The sequence below is a fragment of the Ambystoma mexicanum genome, chromosome 6q, assembly GCF_040938575.1.
Source record: "Ambystoma mexicanum isolate Mex_15411 chromosome 6q, UKY_AmexF1_1, whole genome shotgun sequence".
Taxonomy (NCBI): domain Eukaryota; kingdom Metazoa; phylum Chordata; class Amphibia; order Caudata; family Ambystomatidae; genus Ambystoma; species Ambystoma mexicanum.
In genome coordinates this window covers 1,457,368,995-1,457,384,761 of record NC_090937.1, presented here as the reverse complement: position 1 = coordinate 1,457,384,761, position 15,767 = coordinate 1,457,368,995, and the positions used below count along the sequence as shown (strand labels likewise).

General features: G+C 44.2%; 1 protein-coding gene across 1 annotated transcript in view; it reads right to left on the bottom strand.

The window, feature by feature from the left end:
• RNF212 (ring finger protein 212) overlaps nt 1-15,767 on the bottom strand; it is a 54,785-nt gene that overhangs the window by 17,224 nt on the left and 21,794 nt on the right. Inside the window, exon 2 of the mRNA XM_069630229.1 lies at nt 348-409. Within this exon, the coding sequence (XP_069486330.1) occupies nt 348-409 (62 nt within the window). The remainder of the gene's footprint in view (nt 1-347; nt 410-15,767) is intronic.

Here is a 15,767-nt window from a genome sequence, read left to right as displayed (position 1 = left end):
TTCACAAGGCAAAGGGGAAGGGAGCAAGGGAACAAAAAAACGATGGAAATGACAATGAATAAATAAGGATGGAGATATCCCAATCCAAAGAGGGAAGTCTAACGCCCATCAGGTAAGTACTGAGACGAGCCACCCAAGAGGTAGATGTGGGTGGTAGTTGTGGGCCCGGAGAGCAGTGCAGTGGGGGGGAGGGGGAGAATCTGATGGTGATTGGGCAGATAACCAGGACCCTATTGGACTCTTGAGGGACCAAGCCGCCATGGTTACAACTGAAAATATAGGAATTCTGGTGGCCCTGAAATTGATAACACAGTGTATTTGATATGTAAATGCAGAAGCTATAGTACCTGTCCCGAGAGCCACACAATGCGGCAATGAGCTCTGCAAACTGTACATTCTTCTTTTTTTCCTGAAAAAGGTTAAGGTAAACAAATGATAAACATACACATAGATATTGTAAGTTACATATCTCTCTATATATACATATATAAAGTAGAAATTCCACTCTAATCTGCACCAAATTTGTATAGTTACCTGTTAGGATCCACCGGACATTAATGGCTACATGACATTTGGACACCCGCCCCTTTCCCTGGATTTCAGCCCCTTCACATGAGTCGGTTGCCTGAAATTTGCGAAACATCAATGTGGCTGTAGAAGGACCGGGCACAGCTCAATTTAAGCATCTCACTGCGAGGAACAAAACTCGAAGGCCTGGGAAACCGCGTTTCAAGGCCCTATGATGCACTGTTTTTTTTTATATTTGCACCGCAACGCAACACAATGCACTGCACCGTGCCAGGGTGAATCAACAGGTGGGGAAAGTGCACAGAAGTTCCCAGTATGCTGCAGCATGCCAACTCTCGCCTACCCTCCACATCTGCTCAGCGGTATGTCAGCCAGCCACACACGCCCATTCTCAGTGCAGTTAATTTCAGAGGGCAAAGCCCATCAAGTGATAAGCAACATAGAACAGCAACCTAGAGGATCATTTATTTTCAGCAATTGATGAGAGTGTTATCATGTATGTCTACAGAACCTGTGAGGAGTACGGGTACTTTATGCTAGTACCCTATACATTAAATGTTCCCATATGCATGCCAGTACACCACCTTAATTAAGTCATGCCAATGTATTCATGATAGCATTATAAAGGCCCAACCAGCATTGCTGCAACACAACAGACCCCACCCTTATAACCCACCCTGGCTCTCAACAAATTGCTTTGTTCCCTCAGTCAATACAACTTTTTATCATAGCTGAGTGATAAGACGATGTAAAACAATTGACTCACAAGGGTATCCAGTGATAAAGTCACTTGGGAAAAGGTCCACAAGGGGTGACATTTCCACAAATTTGCACTCCCACAAAAATAAAGCACTTTTCCCAAATATTCTAGCACTGGAGTCAGAATAGAAATGAATACCCATCCTGCAATATTTGTCGGAAGGCTTTTAAGGGTGCAGGGAGAAATACTGTCTACCTGGAAACTTTTTCCCAGGGTAATTTTTACATAGAACCATTTAAAGAGCTAGAAATACTATATTTAGTACTGTGTGTAACCTGAATTTCCTCTTAAATCACTGTCCCCACCACAACAGTTCAATTCTAAGTTTGGGTCATCTCAGAAGGTCATCTTTCCAAGGTGAGAGGGTTTAGTACCAATTTATTGGTAAATAATAATTAAGCTTGTTTAAAACACTTAGAAAACAACACCATCATATGAAGTGCTTTAGACATGAACAACATGTCCGTAAAGGCCCAGATGCTTCAATCAAATGCATAAGAAGATTTCCAAACAGGACAGGATAGTAGAAGTGAACGTAGGTGTACAAACAAACACTCCCAAAAATATTATTCAACACATAGGACAACTATTCTACAAAATAGCCCTCCAGATAAAGCAAAGGACTCTGCCTAGCCTTGCTGGTGGATGTTGCCAGTGGGGCCAGGTGCCGCCACAAGCCATGTGAAGCATGGAGATGTTCCTTTGGCTACAATTTACCATACCACTAGCGGTAGCCAGGGCCTGTCACATTCCCAGCACTCCCTTTAAGGAAATTTAAAAGCGGCAATACCTAGCTGAATGTGAAGTTCTACACAATCTATGATCCAGCAACTTTCAAAGATGGAAGCACTTCCTTGATCTACTCTTTAGTCTCATTTTGTTAGCTTTGGCCAAACTCAAGACTTGTATTTTTATTCTTTTGTACATAACAAAACAATATCATGACACAACCGAAGAGCCTGACTGCCTTCAAAAACCTAAAACAATCTGCATTACCCATCCTTGGTCCACAAGTCAATAATTCTAGTTTTGCTATTACGTTTAGAGAAATAACATGCCACAGGATGCTGTCATTTGAATCCTTCTCAGCCGGGGTTAAAAATGTCAAGTTTCAAGCTACTAGCCAGGAATAAAACATCACTCACTGGCCTTCATTACAACCCAGGCGATAAGTGTTTAACGGCGCCGTAAAGAGCGTCGGCGCCGTTAAACACTTACCGCCTGATTACAAGGTCCCTTAGCGGGATGGTGACTTTAACGCCTGCTTTTTGCAGGCGTTAAAAACCAACCCGCTAAGGGACCTTGGCGATAATTACGGCAACCGTAATTTACGGTGCCGTTATTATCGCCTTCCCCATTCCCATTATGCCCTATGGGGCAAAAATGGGAATGGGGAAGGGGCCATTGGTGAATGGGGAATTACGCCCCACTCACCTTGTAATGGGGCGGTAATTCCGCCATCCACCATGGCGGAATCGTAACCTTAGCGGCATGGACCATGGTGCTAATAGCACCATGGTCCACCGCCAAGGTTGTAATGAGGGCCACTCCCTCGATTATCCACGTAAACACAATACAACATTTCTGATTCGCCAAGTCAATTATTTCTAGCTGATGGATAGTGGTGAACAACTCAGGGAACACAATTAAGAATTGATGAATAGGAGTTAAAAGCAGATACTGTGTATTCAATCAAAACCCGGCAAGTAGGTGCTACCTTTGGGAAACCAGGAGCTACTACCTAGAATGCTGCAAATCTAACTTAGGCATGGAATGCAAACTATACAATGCTGCCCACTGTTTGTGATCCACTAGGCCAGGGTTCTGCAACCTTTGGCTCACCAGATGTTTTGGACTTCAAATCCCACCAGTCCTAGCCAGCATATTCAATAATGAGGGATCGTGTGAGCCGTACACCAAAACATCTGGCGAGCGGTAGGTTGCAGACCCCTGCAATAGGCTTTAAATACACCCTAAATGTGAACCCTATTTTGTACGGCACCAGTTGGCTTGGGAAGCCAAAAGCAGGGATACTATGTGTTGATGACAAGGTAACGAGGCTCTCCTAGGCCACAAGCTGGGACTAATTCGCTCTCAGCAATTTCGAACACTGCCCTCTTGCCTTTCTAGCAACCATTGCAATAATGACAATACAAGGCTTAAAATAAGCAGTGTCGCATAGCAATTTGCTATGCAATTTTGTAGGTTTGCTAATTCAATTGACACTTGTGGAGCACAGCCAGTTATTTAAATCACCCTGTTCAATGAAAGCACAGCTCACAATGCATTGTTCTCTTTCTCTCAGTGCTCTCTCTTTCCTATTTTCTCTGTTCACTGCAATTTCAAAGGAGCTACTGGAGACAGAGTGCAGCAGTAATCATCTCCTCCACTCTTAAAAGTGCCAAAGGCCTGCGGAAGCGCAAGGCAAGAAAAGATATTTGCCAAACAGAACACAGTTAGCTTTATAAAAGTATCATCCGGATTATTTTTAAAAATACCTCAATGTATTATTAGCTTCACTTTTTAAAAGACAAGTGAATAAATATTATTATTAGTTCTGCAATTTGATTCCTAAACAATTAAGTTGTTACATAATGAACAATTAAAGTATTGCTACTGTAAAACACTGTATTGTCTCCATGTTGTTAAGTACATTTTAGGTTAGTGAATCTAGAAGCTCATAGTGTCAACTATATTTCATTTTGTCAAGGAAGATGCCTCATACTGACTTTTGAAAACATACATGATCACATGGCCAAATTCTTTTTATGGCACACCTAGTTTTATGACCTGCTATGTCATCTATGCAACTTGTGCTCAACCCATGAGCTGATCCCAAACTTCTTGACTTTCTTTCTTATCACCCTGTTCATTTATACCATCTATCCTGAAAGTGAGATGGCGTGAAACTACAATATTAATCTTAGTTGCTAAATCCTGCCTGCTACACCATCCACTCTGCTAAGTGTTTTAATTTCTTTCTTACTCTGCTAAGGGTCTTACTTTCTTTTCTCTTAAGTAATGAATACACAAAGCTAACACAGCACTTACGCAAAATAGTGATCAATAGCTTCATCCAGTCTGTACACCTATAGATCTACTGCAATACCATACACTGTAGTTAGCCTACGATTATGATTGTGTTATATATTAGCACGTGCTGGAGAGAGTTGGCCAATCTGAAGGTCAGGAATGCAAGCAGAATCTGCAAGTAGCCGGTGGCTTTTCATGCCGGCCCGCTGCGCCTTTGCCCAGCCTTCACCATGTCCTTGGAGGCATTGCCCCAGCCCAAAACTCCACTGAAGTGCTACGCCCCGACACCACCCCCTCGCCCGCTCACCTGCACACCTCCAGGCTCACATACAGGTCCTGGAAATAGTTATTTCCAATCATGGACATATGAGTAATTACTTTTTAAGGGTGGGATCAACTGCACAAAGCCTTGTAAACTTAAAAACAAACAAACAAATTATTGTTAACCCAGATGGTAGCTCAGAGTGCTAATATGATAAATGACTCTTTCATGGGTGCTTGGGCTGGAATGCAGTGCTTGAGCCTACGCTGCTCGGGCTTGAGGTCTGTTAGCAGCCCTGCCATCCCCCAAAAGTGGTAGTTAATGCTATATTGAAAACAGTTGACATCAATGACCGGCAAGGGCCATCTTGTCCACTTGATGTTGACAAATACCCTGCCTGCTGCAACGCCATACTATGTACTTAATCTCAGGCTAGGGCTTTCCTTTTTCATTAGCACCCGTGTAGGGGGAGCAGCCAATAATGTTCCTTGGTGAATGGTCTGAAACGCTGATCCCAGCTCGAATTCCATGGACACCGCAGGCTGCCTCTCCCACCCCAGACCACCATATTCTCGCCTCCCTCCGATCCCTTTTTACATTATTGTAACTTTTTTTTTAATATCCCATTTCCCCCCCCAGCCTGACTTACCCAACTGTGGCAGCGCTGTCGCTGCTTCTCACAGTCTCCCTTTGCCGGCAGCAACAGAAATGGAAGAGGGGCTCCATAAGGAACCCAGATCTCCATCTCTGTGGCAGCCATCTTTGAACAGTTTTTTCTATGAATTAACGGACACTGCCCTATGCAAAGTCAACTGCACCCAGCTGCGCAGAGCCTTCAACTGGAAACTGTTTTCAGAGCCTTTTTATCACATCTATTTATTTTTGTGTGTCCATCCAGGTGGCAGTGCCTGACTGATTTGCATATGGCTGGACCCTTATTGCAGTGGTGCAGATAGGCTAGAAAATGGTGTGGAAGATTGCCTAGAGCAATGCCAGTGGTTCAGATTAATTCAAAATCTTCCACCCATCATTTTTTTGGTTTCAGTTTGTCTCCCTATGTGAGAGAGGGTATGCCCAGACGTGGGTCCCTTGCACGCTGCAACATTGGGAACCAAGCTGCACCTCACTGAGGAGATATGCCTGGGGTTGCTTGTGTTACCTTGCAGAGGGGGTCTATCCTAGCAATTCGGGCAGGGCTGGTCGCATTGGTGGAAGTGTGACTTATTTGCATATGGCGGACCCTTTTGCAATGGCAAAGACGGCTATAAAAAACAGTGGTGTCGAAGGTGCCCAGAGAAATGTCAGTGGTTCAGAAAAATTAAAAATCTTCCACCCATCACTTTTTTGGTTCCATCCTTTCAGCTAACCTTTACATTTTACAGACGCTCATCTAATGTCTTACTTCAGCGATACACAATAATGCTGTATTGTTGCTCATTTTATGTCTTATGTACAAATAACTCCGGTGACATTACAAATATTAGTACAAAATTGCTAATCAAATAAGTTTACTTACTAACCAAGAAAGTTTTAATTAGCAAACTCTACTATTCAATTTCTGGAAACTAATATATACCTTAACTTATGTCTTAAGTGCAATTCCAATCACACTTTAATGTCTGCTTAGGCACTGCTTTCAACAGATGTTCCCCTTACTCAAAGCCCCAAAATGTGTACTCCTTCACATTCAATGATGCCCACAATTTATCTGGCTGGTCACATTCTGTTTCGTCGCTCTTGCTCTAAATCTTTTTAGAGGATGTGGGGAACAAATAGTGTAAAACAGTCAAGAGATAAATTACTTAAGGTAAAAGAAAGAGGGTACTATAAAACAATGTATTAGGGAGGTACAAATAAACAGCTAACGGTGGGAGCAGGATGAAGATTACATAAAGGGCTGCATGGAGTTCATGAACAGGGCCTTAACTATTTCTAACAGTATAACACTACAATTTAAAATTCAAACTTTCTTTAACAGGTTCAGAATCAAGGGCCTGTCTAGGCCAATGGGAGGACTAGTTGGCATAAGGTCATGTTTTTCACACTAAGGAAAACATCCTCATGACCATGGATATATAAAAGGAATTCGGAAGTAAGAATCTTTCAGGCCACAGAATTTGCACTCATCCCTTCCCACTAGCTACTGATATTTGTCTCTTGGCGAGTAAGAAATAATATGTTGTATTTATGTGGAGAATTGAGGAATAAAGTGAATTGGTATGCCTGGCTACTAGCGTGTAACTTGAAATGTTGACCTTTGAATATTTGACTGTCTGTTTTCGAAGGTCACGAGTTATATGTTTTTATGGGAATAAAATAAGTAGTTCTCATTCGCGGCTGGAGTATATTTAGGCAACTAAAAATGTATGTTAATTTAAAAAGAAATGCATATATTTTTCATGCAATCCACATTTCATGTTGCTAGCAATCCTATGAAGCACCCATAAGTATTTTGATCAGAATGGCCATTTTCGCATTAGGGAGGACAATAGAAGAGGTTATTATTTGGGGAACGCGTTGTTCATGCTCCAATCTGAACACATCACTTGGGGACAACCACCTCAGAACTGCTCCAGAGTCCACCCACTAGGCCACTTTCACCAAAAAGCTGGAATGGTAAACTGCCACAGATTGACATGCATCTAATTGTGATTGACCTAGTGTACTGCTGCCATCTGGAGTGCATCTGTGGACAGTGCAATTAGTGCATATAAACATTTCAAAAGTGGTTGAGTACCATGAAAATGATACTTGACCCTCCTAAAAGGTATTTGACTATGCTAATGGTTAAGTTGATTTTGCTAGGCCTGAATTTATATTAGTATATGAGCAAACAACATACATTAGAGTTCACAGTGGGCAAGTGGCCCAAGGGAAAAAGCAAATGTTCCATTGTTGAGCCACGCCCTCACTGCATCCTGTAACAAAGTAAAAGGGGCAATGCCTCATACCCCACTGTTAACCATGTTATCATATCATGTTTCTATGCCATTAATCTGGGTGTTGAAGGAGCTAATCATTTGGAAGCAAAGAGGCATTTAGCGATTACATAGCCTAGCAGTGCAAATGTAAGACTGTATGTACCGGATTATGAAAATAGACCTAAAAAAACTGATTACAGAGGAGGAGACATCAAGCACACCTATCCGCTTCCCAATAATTCACGAGGTTCCAAACTCATAGACTTCACCTAACGGCAAAGCAGCTAATGCCAGCGCCTATTTCCTGCGGTTTTCTCAGCACAGTGCCTAATAGCAGTGACTCTTGGTTTCCAAGGGGTATGTTGGTTTCATAAGGGACGTCTCAAAAGTAGAACAGGCTAGTCCTTCATTCTGTCTTGACTACAGCAGAGGGGGCATCAGTTACTAAGTACTGCTCCTATGGGTTCCAAGCATCCTGTACATTTCATTACAAGTAGAGTTCAGACATATCCTGTGATTTCCCATTTGTGTTCCCACCCATTTGTGTTCCCAAATCTAAGGGGGTCATTACGAGCTGGGCGGTAAGGGGTTAACGGCGCCGATAATGGTGCTGGCGCCGTTAACCACTTACAGCCCTATTACGATTCTGTTAGCGGGACCCGCAAAGGGTGCCTGGTAAAGCCAGGTGCCCTTAGCGGGCCCCGCTAGCAGACCAGGGGGCTAACAACGGGCCCGTAATTAACGGGCCCGTTGTTAGCTCCCTCCCCATTCCCATTAGCCCTATGGAGGCCCGAATGGGGATGGGTTCCCTGAATGGGGAAATACCGGGTCCTCCAAGGTTGGAATGGCCCAGTATTTCTCCATTCAGGGAACCCGGACCCGGTATGCGGTAAGCTACCTCCAACCTCGTAATGACCCCCTAAGACTTGATTTCTGGCCAAAGGAATATGGATATCTGCAGTGAGTTCTAGGCAAAGGTTGTTCCAACAATGGCAATTCTTATCCAAGCATCAAAGGTGCAGCAATCATCTCTGTATCGATAGGTATGTAAAGATATTGGGCCTCATTACACGGTAGGCGGTAAAAATCGGAATTTTACGGCATGGCGCCAGTAGCGTGTCCGCCCTCGCAAGAGGCCGCTAATAGCGTCCCATCACGAGTACGTGGACACGAGCATAGCGCCATGCCGTAAATGACCGTTCCGCCCTGCCGCTAAATACCCCAAAAAGCCCCTTACCGGCGCCCGCAAAACCGCCGATAGCGCCTCCGTCCTCCCGCTACCTGTAAATAGCGAACACCGCTATTACCGGTCACCGTTAAAAGGCGGAACCGGAAATTACGTCATCGCACAGGAACGGGAAAGAGCACAGCGGCCATCTTTAAAAACACAATCCATTGCCATCCTCTGCATCCAGGACATATATCCAGGCAACTCCGACCAGGAACCATACCGGATAGCTCGAGGATGCCGAAGGCGCTTAAAAAAACTGCTGATCGCCAGCGCAAAGAAAAGTTTTCTAATGAGGAACTTATGATGCTGACCACCACACTTGCTGCAAATGCAGAAGTAGTATTTGTGAACGATATGCGGCGGGAGGCCCTCCTTAAGAAGAAGGCCATCTGGGCCGAAGTCGCGCTAAAAGTCAGTGCGGTGGGCACCACCACCCAGAGTGTCAGGGAATGCCGCAAGAGGTGGGACGACCTCCGGGTGCGTGTGCGCAATATTTTATCTGTGAACAGCAACATGGCAATGGCCACAGGAGGTGGCGCAGAGTCCCCCTTAAAGATGAAGGAGTGGGAGGAGATATGTGCCTCCACAATTGGAGTCGAGTCGATAGAGGGGGTCGGCGATATGGAGCATGGCGTGGCCGTTTCATCGGATGGATTTGAGTGTATGCACCCAAAAATGCGCAGTGAAGGGTGAGGGGTCCCACAATCATGTGTCCATATGAATGCCGTGGATCCAGCCACAAACAGACATGCATGCATCATCACATACCCGCCAACACAGGGCCAATCATGCATGAGCCAGCCAACATCCCCATTCCATGCCTCCACAATGATGACCCCAAAATGCATCAAACTGCATGACGTATACATCTGCCATAATGCAGGTAGACCCATAGATGATGATTTACCCTTTTTATCACCCCTGCAGGATCACACACGGAAAATGAGGAGCCACGCACGTCAGCACCCACTCCCACACTCATGAAAAAAGCCAGGAGGGATGCCACCGGGGACCACGCAACATCCTCTAGGGGACCCAAGAGTAGTGACCGGGACAAAGGCAGCAGGAGCAGCAGTGCCACGCAGCCAGAGGCCATGCCTGCCGCTGTTGTAGTAACCACGGGAGTGTGTCTCCCATCAATTGAAGGCAGCATGGAGGGAGTGCACTCTGCTGCCACCAGCTCTACGGGTGAGGCAGCAGCCACTGCCCCACTTTCCGATGCGGAGGAAGCACCGGTGATTGAGGATCTGAGTCAGAGCCCCATCCCGACACGCCACTTACTCACATCCCCAATGTTTTCACCAGGTCCGTTTAGCCAAGGCGGATCGCCCACCCACACACATGATGTGTCATGGAGCTCCCTGGAATCCACACCTGATGCCAGTGCTATTGATCCAGGCGCATCAGCCATTCCACCGGCAGACACCGTGGAACTTGACCTATCAGCCATCTTCCAGAGGCAGACCGAAATGGCTGGTCTGGTAGGTCAACATGTGGCTGAGACAGGGCACCTGAGGGAGGACATTGGTGCATTCGCACGGCAGACGAGGGAGGGCATGGAGGCATGCACCAACCGCATCTGCAATGAGATGGGGCAACTCAGGCAGGCCATGAACCGCATTGCAGAGGCTATTGAGCGCAGATGTCCACTCCCTACCCAGGAGGAAACAGGCCCAGCCTCCTCTGGGAGTTCACGGCAAACAAGCCCCCTACGCCGCTCTATGCGCAACCTCAGGCGCACAACATCGCAAACACCCGAAGAAGGAGCGGACAAATAGGGCCATCAAGGAATATCGGCCACATTTGGGGAAGGACATGTCACGCCTTGAGACTCACGTGGGAGTGTTGTGGGGGGAGGGGGAGAGGGTGTATTCGGGGGTGTTGTGGGGGGAGGGGGGTGAGGGTGTTTGCACAGTTGGGGTTATGCACTTTCTGTTCACGTTATGTTCAAAATACACTCTTCTGCAGTTGAAAAACAGGCATGGTCTCCATCATTGTGTATGTGTGATTTTCTTTGGGAGAGGGCCCTTTGTGGGCCTCAAGACGGCTACAAGGGCAACAATGCACATCTCTCCATGCATGATATTCCACCTTTGTTCCTGATGCTATTCCTGATTCAGATGCTGACGCAGATCCTGTCCCGCCATGCCATCGCCTCTTGCATGTCCGGGCTGGGCATTTCAACAATACTCATCCACATCCACATCATGCTCATCTGGTGTTTGCATGGTGCCATGGGCACATTTTATCAGATGCACATTTAGTTGTGCCTTACACATACCATGGTCATCTTCGCCTTGATTCCGGGGGTTTGTTGGCTGCCCTTGTGGTGTTTCTGGGTCCCCCCGGTGGTGCTTGCTGCGCCAGTCTCGACCTCCTCCTCCTCCTCCTCCTCCTACTCCTACTCCTACGTCTCTTCGGTGCTGCCTGTTGTTGTTGGTGCTGCACTGCAGTCATGTACGCAGGCCGATGTCATGCTGCTGGTGTTGGGACCATCTTGCTGTGGGAAGGGGTGTGGGAAGGGGTGTGGTGTGCTCTTTAGTGCTGGCTGTCTCCATTGACTCCACCTGTGCTGGTTGTGTCCACCTGGGGCAGATGGGAACACTGCTCAGGTCTCTTAACGTGTGGTTTTCGATGCTGTTATTAGCGCCATGCCGGTAAATGCTTTTTGGGTCTTTGGGATGCCGGTATTGCCGTGTACGCATGGGTTGTGATTGCGTGCTATTAGCGCCATGACGCTATTTACGGTGTGGGGGTCGCGCGCAAGCGGCCACGCTTCTATTGGTGGCGCCGTACTTTACGGGTCCACTAATAGCGGTGGGTCCGGGTCGTGATCGGCTTGGGAAAATACAGTTACCGGTATTTCGTTACCGGTAACGGTATTCCCTTACCGCCTACCGTGTAATGAGGCCCATTGAATAAATAAAATGTCCCCCTCTCCTATGCAAAACCTACTTAACTTTTCCCCATCTCATACCAAAGGCAATGCCTGTAGAATATCTTTAGTGGAGTTAGCTACGTCTTTCTAAAAATTATCAAGTTTACAATGTGTTTTGCACATTTTATTTTAATTTATTTTAAAATGTATAAAGTGAAGGAACCACCCTACCAAAAAAGAGCAAAGATAAGCAAGCTTAAGTTCAATAGAACATCCATCCAGCCAGATACATAATTGGTGTTCCAGCTATGCTTACTTCCAAAAAGCAGGCAAATATTCCAAACATCATAAAATCTGGAGTAAAGAAATTCCCCACAAAATAAGAAAATGACAGAGAATTCTGATGCATGCTTCCATACACAAAGCTCCAGAGCTCCAGCTGAGTGATGTTGTAGGGAGGTCTAATATTAATGCCTGGTCTGAAGAGGTATGTACCTTAATCAACATGCACTACTAGCTGCAAAGAAATTAACATTTTTGGTCCTCTGGAAAATACCCTCATTGTGAATGGGTATTAATTATTTACTCTCTTAAAATGAGTTCACTCCCAACTTTAACAAACAGGGAGCAACATAACGTTACTCCAAAATCGTATCTGCATCCCTGCATTAATCACAATGAGTTTGAAAATAAGGAGAAAACAACTTAAAATATAATGAAACTGGAATATAATAAAAACAATAATGAATGGGAAATCCAAAGTGGAGTAAAAAGAATACTGAAAAACAAGACAAGTTGTATACAAAACAGGAAAATGTGTTTGAAAAAAATGTTTTATCACTATTGTGAAGATAAAAGACAGGTCTCAAAGGGAATAGCATTACAACACCATCAATATTAAAAGGATTTAAGGTTCTGGTGACAGGATTGAGGTCCCTCCACCTGTTCAATCTTCCTGCGATGCTGAATTAAGGCCATAGGACCAGTGAAATTATTTCTATTGACTTTTGCCTGCTCTTATCTTCCTATGTTGAAAATAAAAGGAATAAATGGTTATTTTGCAAGGCTTTTTTTTTTACTGTATTATAGACTTGATCTTGTGGTTTCTCATTACTTCACAATGTTTAATAGGTGGGTAGGTGCTGGTTTCAGAGAAAAGCCATCCCTTTTGGTCAAGATCCAGAAAGTCCCTAAATTAGTACATGCAGGCAGTGACATAATCTCCTTTTTAATGAGTGGGCTGACTGCACTTGAGGACATGTAGAACCATAGAGTGGTTTATGCTGAGTGAGAATGCCTTCCACGACATGTCATTCAGTGGTTATATCAGTACGGAGTGCAGTCAAGTAATCTTGGGGGAGGTAATAGTGTGACAAAGGGCTCCTCTAATAACAGAGTGTATGTTGGAACATGCTTTGGGGGATCAGCTGTGCGGTGGGGAGAAGTCAGGCATACTAAAGCAGGTTGAATTGTGCAGCATCTGGATCTGTGGAGGCAACTGGCCAGAGTAAATCAGTGTGTGACCGTGGTCTTGTAGTCATTACGGGACCTCTGCACGTAGTGAGAGTGCATTCACATACATGTAGCTGGGTATCAGTGTTCAGCTAAGCAGACATCATTCTGCGGCATTGTGAGGGGTCAGAAATGAGAGCCGAACACACAGTGGTAATATTCTAAACATCAGCCATTTTATTAACAGAAAGGTGTTTGGATAAAGGCCTGACTTTCCCTATCCTAAAGTGAATGTCCCTTCCTAAGAAACTAAATCTAAAGCAGGCTGACCTTGTGTCCAAACTAAATCTGATCCTCAAACTAACATACACAAGCAAAATGTGCAAGGTAAATGTATCAAATTTCAACTCATAAGAAATGTGCAAAAATCTAACATGTAACTTTCACCAAAACAATCCTTGTGTCCAAGGGTTGGTTCCTTTCCCCTGGATTATTTCTGCAAAACTGTTCAAAATGTTCTTTGTCACAACCAGTTTCTTAAATTCAACACAAATGTTTCTTTTACCAAATAATCTCCTCACGATGGCAAAACAAAATGTCTTTTCCACAATACTGCTTGGGGATATGGCAAAGGAAAGTCTTTCCTACTCTTCAGATAGTTAAACAAATGTCTTTTCTCCAATAGTGATGAAACTATGGCAAAAGGCAAGTCAAATTCTCTGGTTGATAAAATGTTCAATTCTTTTTTGTTTTTATTTGTATTTGGTTTAAAGAAAATAAACCTTTACAAAACCTTGAAAATATATAAAAACAAGAAAGAGAAAAACTTCAAAAGGTACATCAAATCACATGACAAACTTATCCAATTACAAAAGCTTAGTTCATTTGTTTTCATTTCTAATACATACCATCAAACACTACTTACAAACAGCAATTAACCCTCAAAATCCAGATACAAAGTTACCCTCCTCCCCCTAAACACTAGTTGATCATTAATTACATGTTCAATTAACAGCACAATTTAATATGACAACGTTTCTCTTCAACACACCATTACCCGGTACACTCTCCTGCCAGGAAACTTCTCAACTGGAACGCTCGATATCCTGGTTCACTCTCCTGCCAGAATATCTCCCCTTTTAGCCCACACCGATCCCCTGGTGTACTCTGCTGCCAGCCATCTCTTTCAAAAATGTTTCACTGCTTGATACTCTTATCAGGTCTCTACGCAACATTCAAATTGGCCTTTAGGCATCACACAATTGTACTTCTTCAACAGCACAACTTTGTTTACTTCAGTTATTTATTGTACCAAATTTCCCTACACTGACATCCCATATATAAGGGTTTGTTCAAGCTCTTTTTGTCAACCTTTTTTTCAATTTCTCTTGGCAAAGTTTGTTGCAGGTATCCCCCAACTGACATCTCATGTCAGGAGAATTTTAGAACTTTTGCAGCTTTGTTTATCTTACAATGTCTTTTGGCTTAGGCAATGCTGGTTCCAGGTTTCCCCCAAATGGCATCTCATGTTAGGAGAGTTGTACCATATTTGCCTTTTGGTTTTACTTCCATTTGGTCAGTATTAAAATTTGCTTCCCAAATAGTCTTTAATGGGTTTACATTTTATTTTATTTTATTTATTTCATTTGGTTATATGCTCAAACCCTCGGGTATCACAGCATAGGTTACAAGAATAATTTGTACTTAATTGTTCCAGAATAACTTGGTACTTAGTTAGTAGTTAGTGCATATTGGCATGTTTGTAAACATACAGATTTGGTTGTTAATGAGTTATACAGGTCATATACATAGAGTTGCAGAGTCATTTACATGGGGGTTACAGAGTCAAAACAAGGCTTTGAAGTATTTACAGTGGATAGATTTACAAGCTTACAAGCTTACAACAAGTGCATACTTTCAGTTTTGGTTATTGTGCTATAGATTTTGAGGCTTTTTAGAATTTGTTGAAGAGCCCGTCCCGGGGCCCGTCCTCTAGACAGACTCACCGGTTCATTGTCCGGCTGCTGCGAGGAGCTTGCGCAGGAACAGCTTTCCCTTTTTGGCAGAGTCTCGTTTGATTTCTGCGTCCTTCACCGCCAGAACCAACGCAGCTTTGCAGGACCGCTTCTCCCCTTGGTCCCGCTGTGCTCCGTTCACTGTCTCTTCACCAGAGTTCCTCTTCTCTGGTCTCGAACGCCACCAATCTGCTTCAGGCAGACGTCTCCTGTTCTCCCAATGGCTCTTCTCCATGGGATTGCTTCTGCCACTGGTCTCGCTTCCCACACAGCGCACTCTGTAGCCTTCCTACTCTCTCGATCCTTCATCTGCAGGTAATCCCCGGGTTTAAATGCCCCACGTAGCTGACTTGGATCCCGACAACTAGATTGCACATTACTCTTGATGTCACATTCAACCACATTAACTCCTTGCTCCTCTTCCTTGGCTCAGTACTTGAGGCTTTCTGGGATATGGAGTCCAAGAAAGTTTTACATCATTTCAAGTTACATTGTTGAACAGTTTTATGCCGACAACAATCACCATAAACATTAGAGGTTATATTTGTTTTATGCTTATCATGCATACATGAAGACTGAATAGGATTTTATTTTACCAAAGTAGGTTTCAGAGTTTTATAATTAAACTGTTCTGAATAATGACAACATGCCATCAAAAATTCTGGAACTACTTTCTTGCAAGAAAGA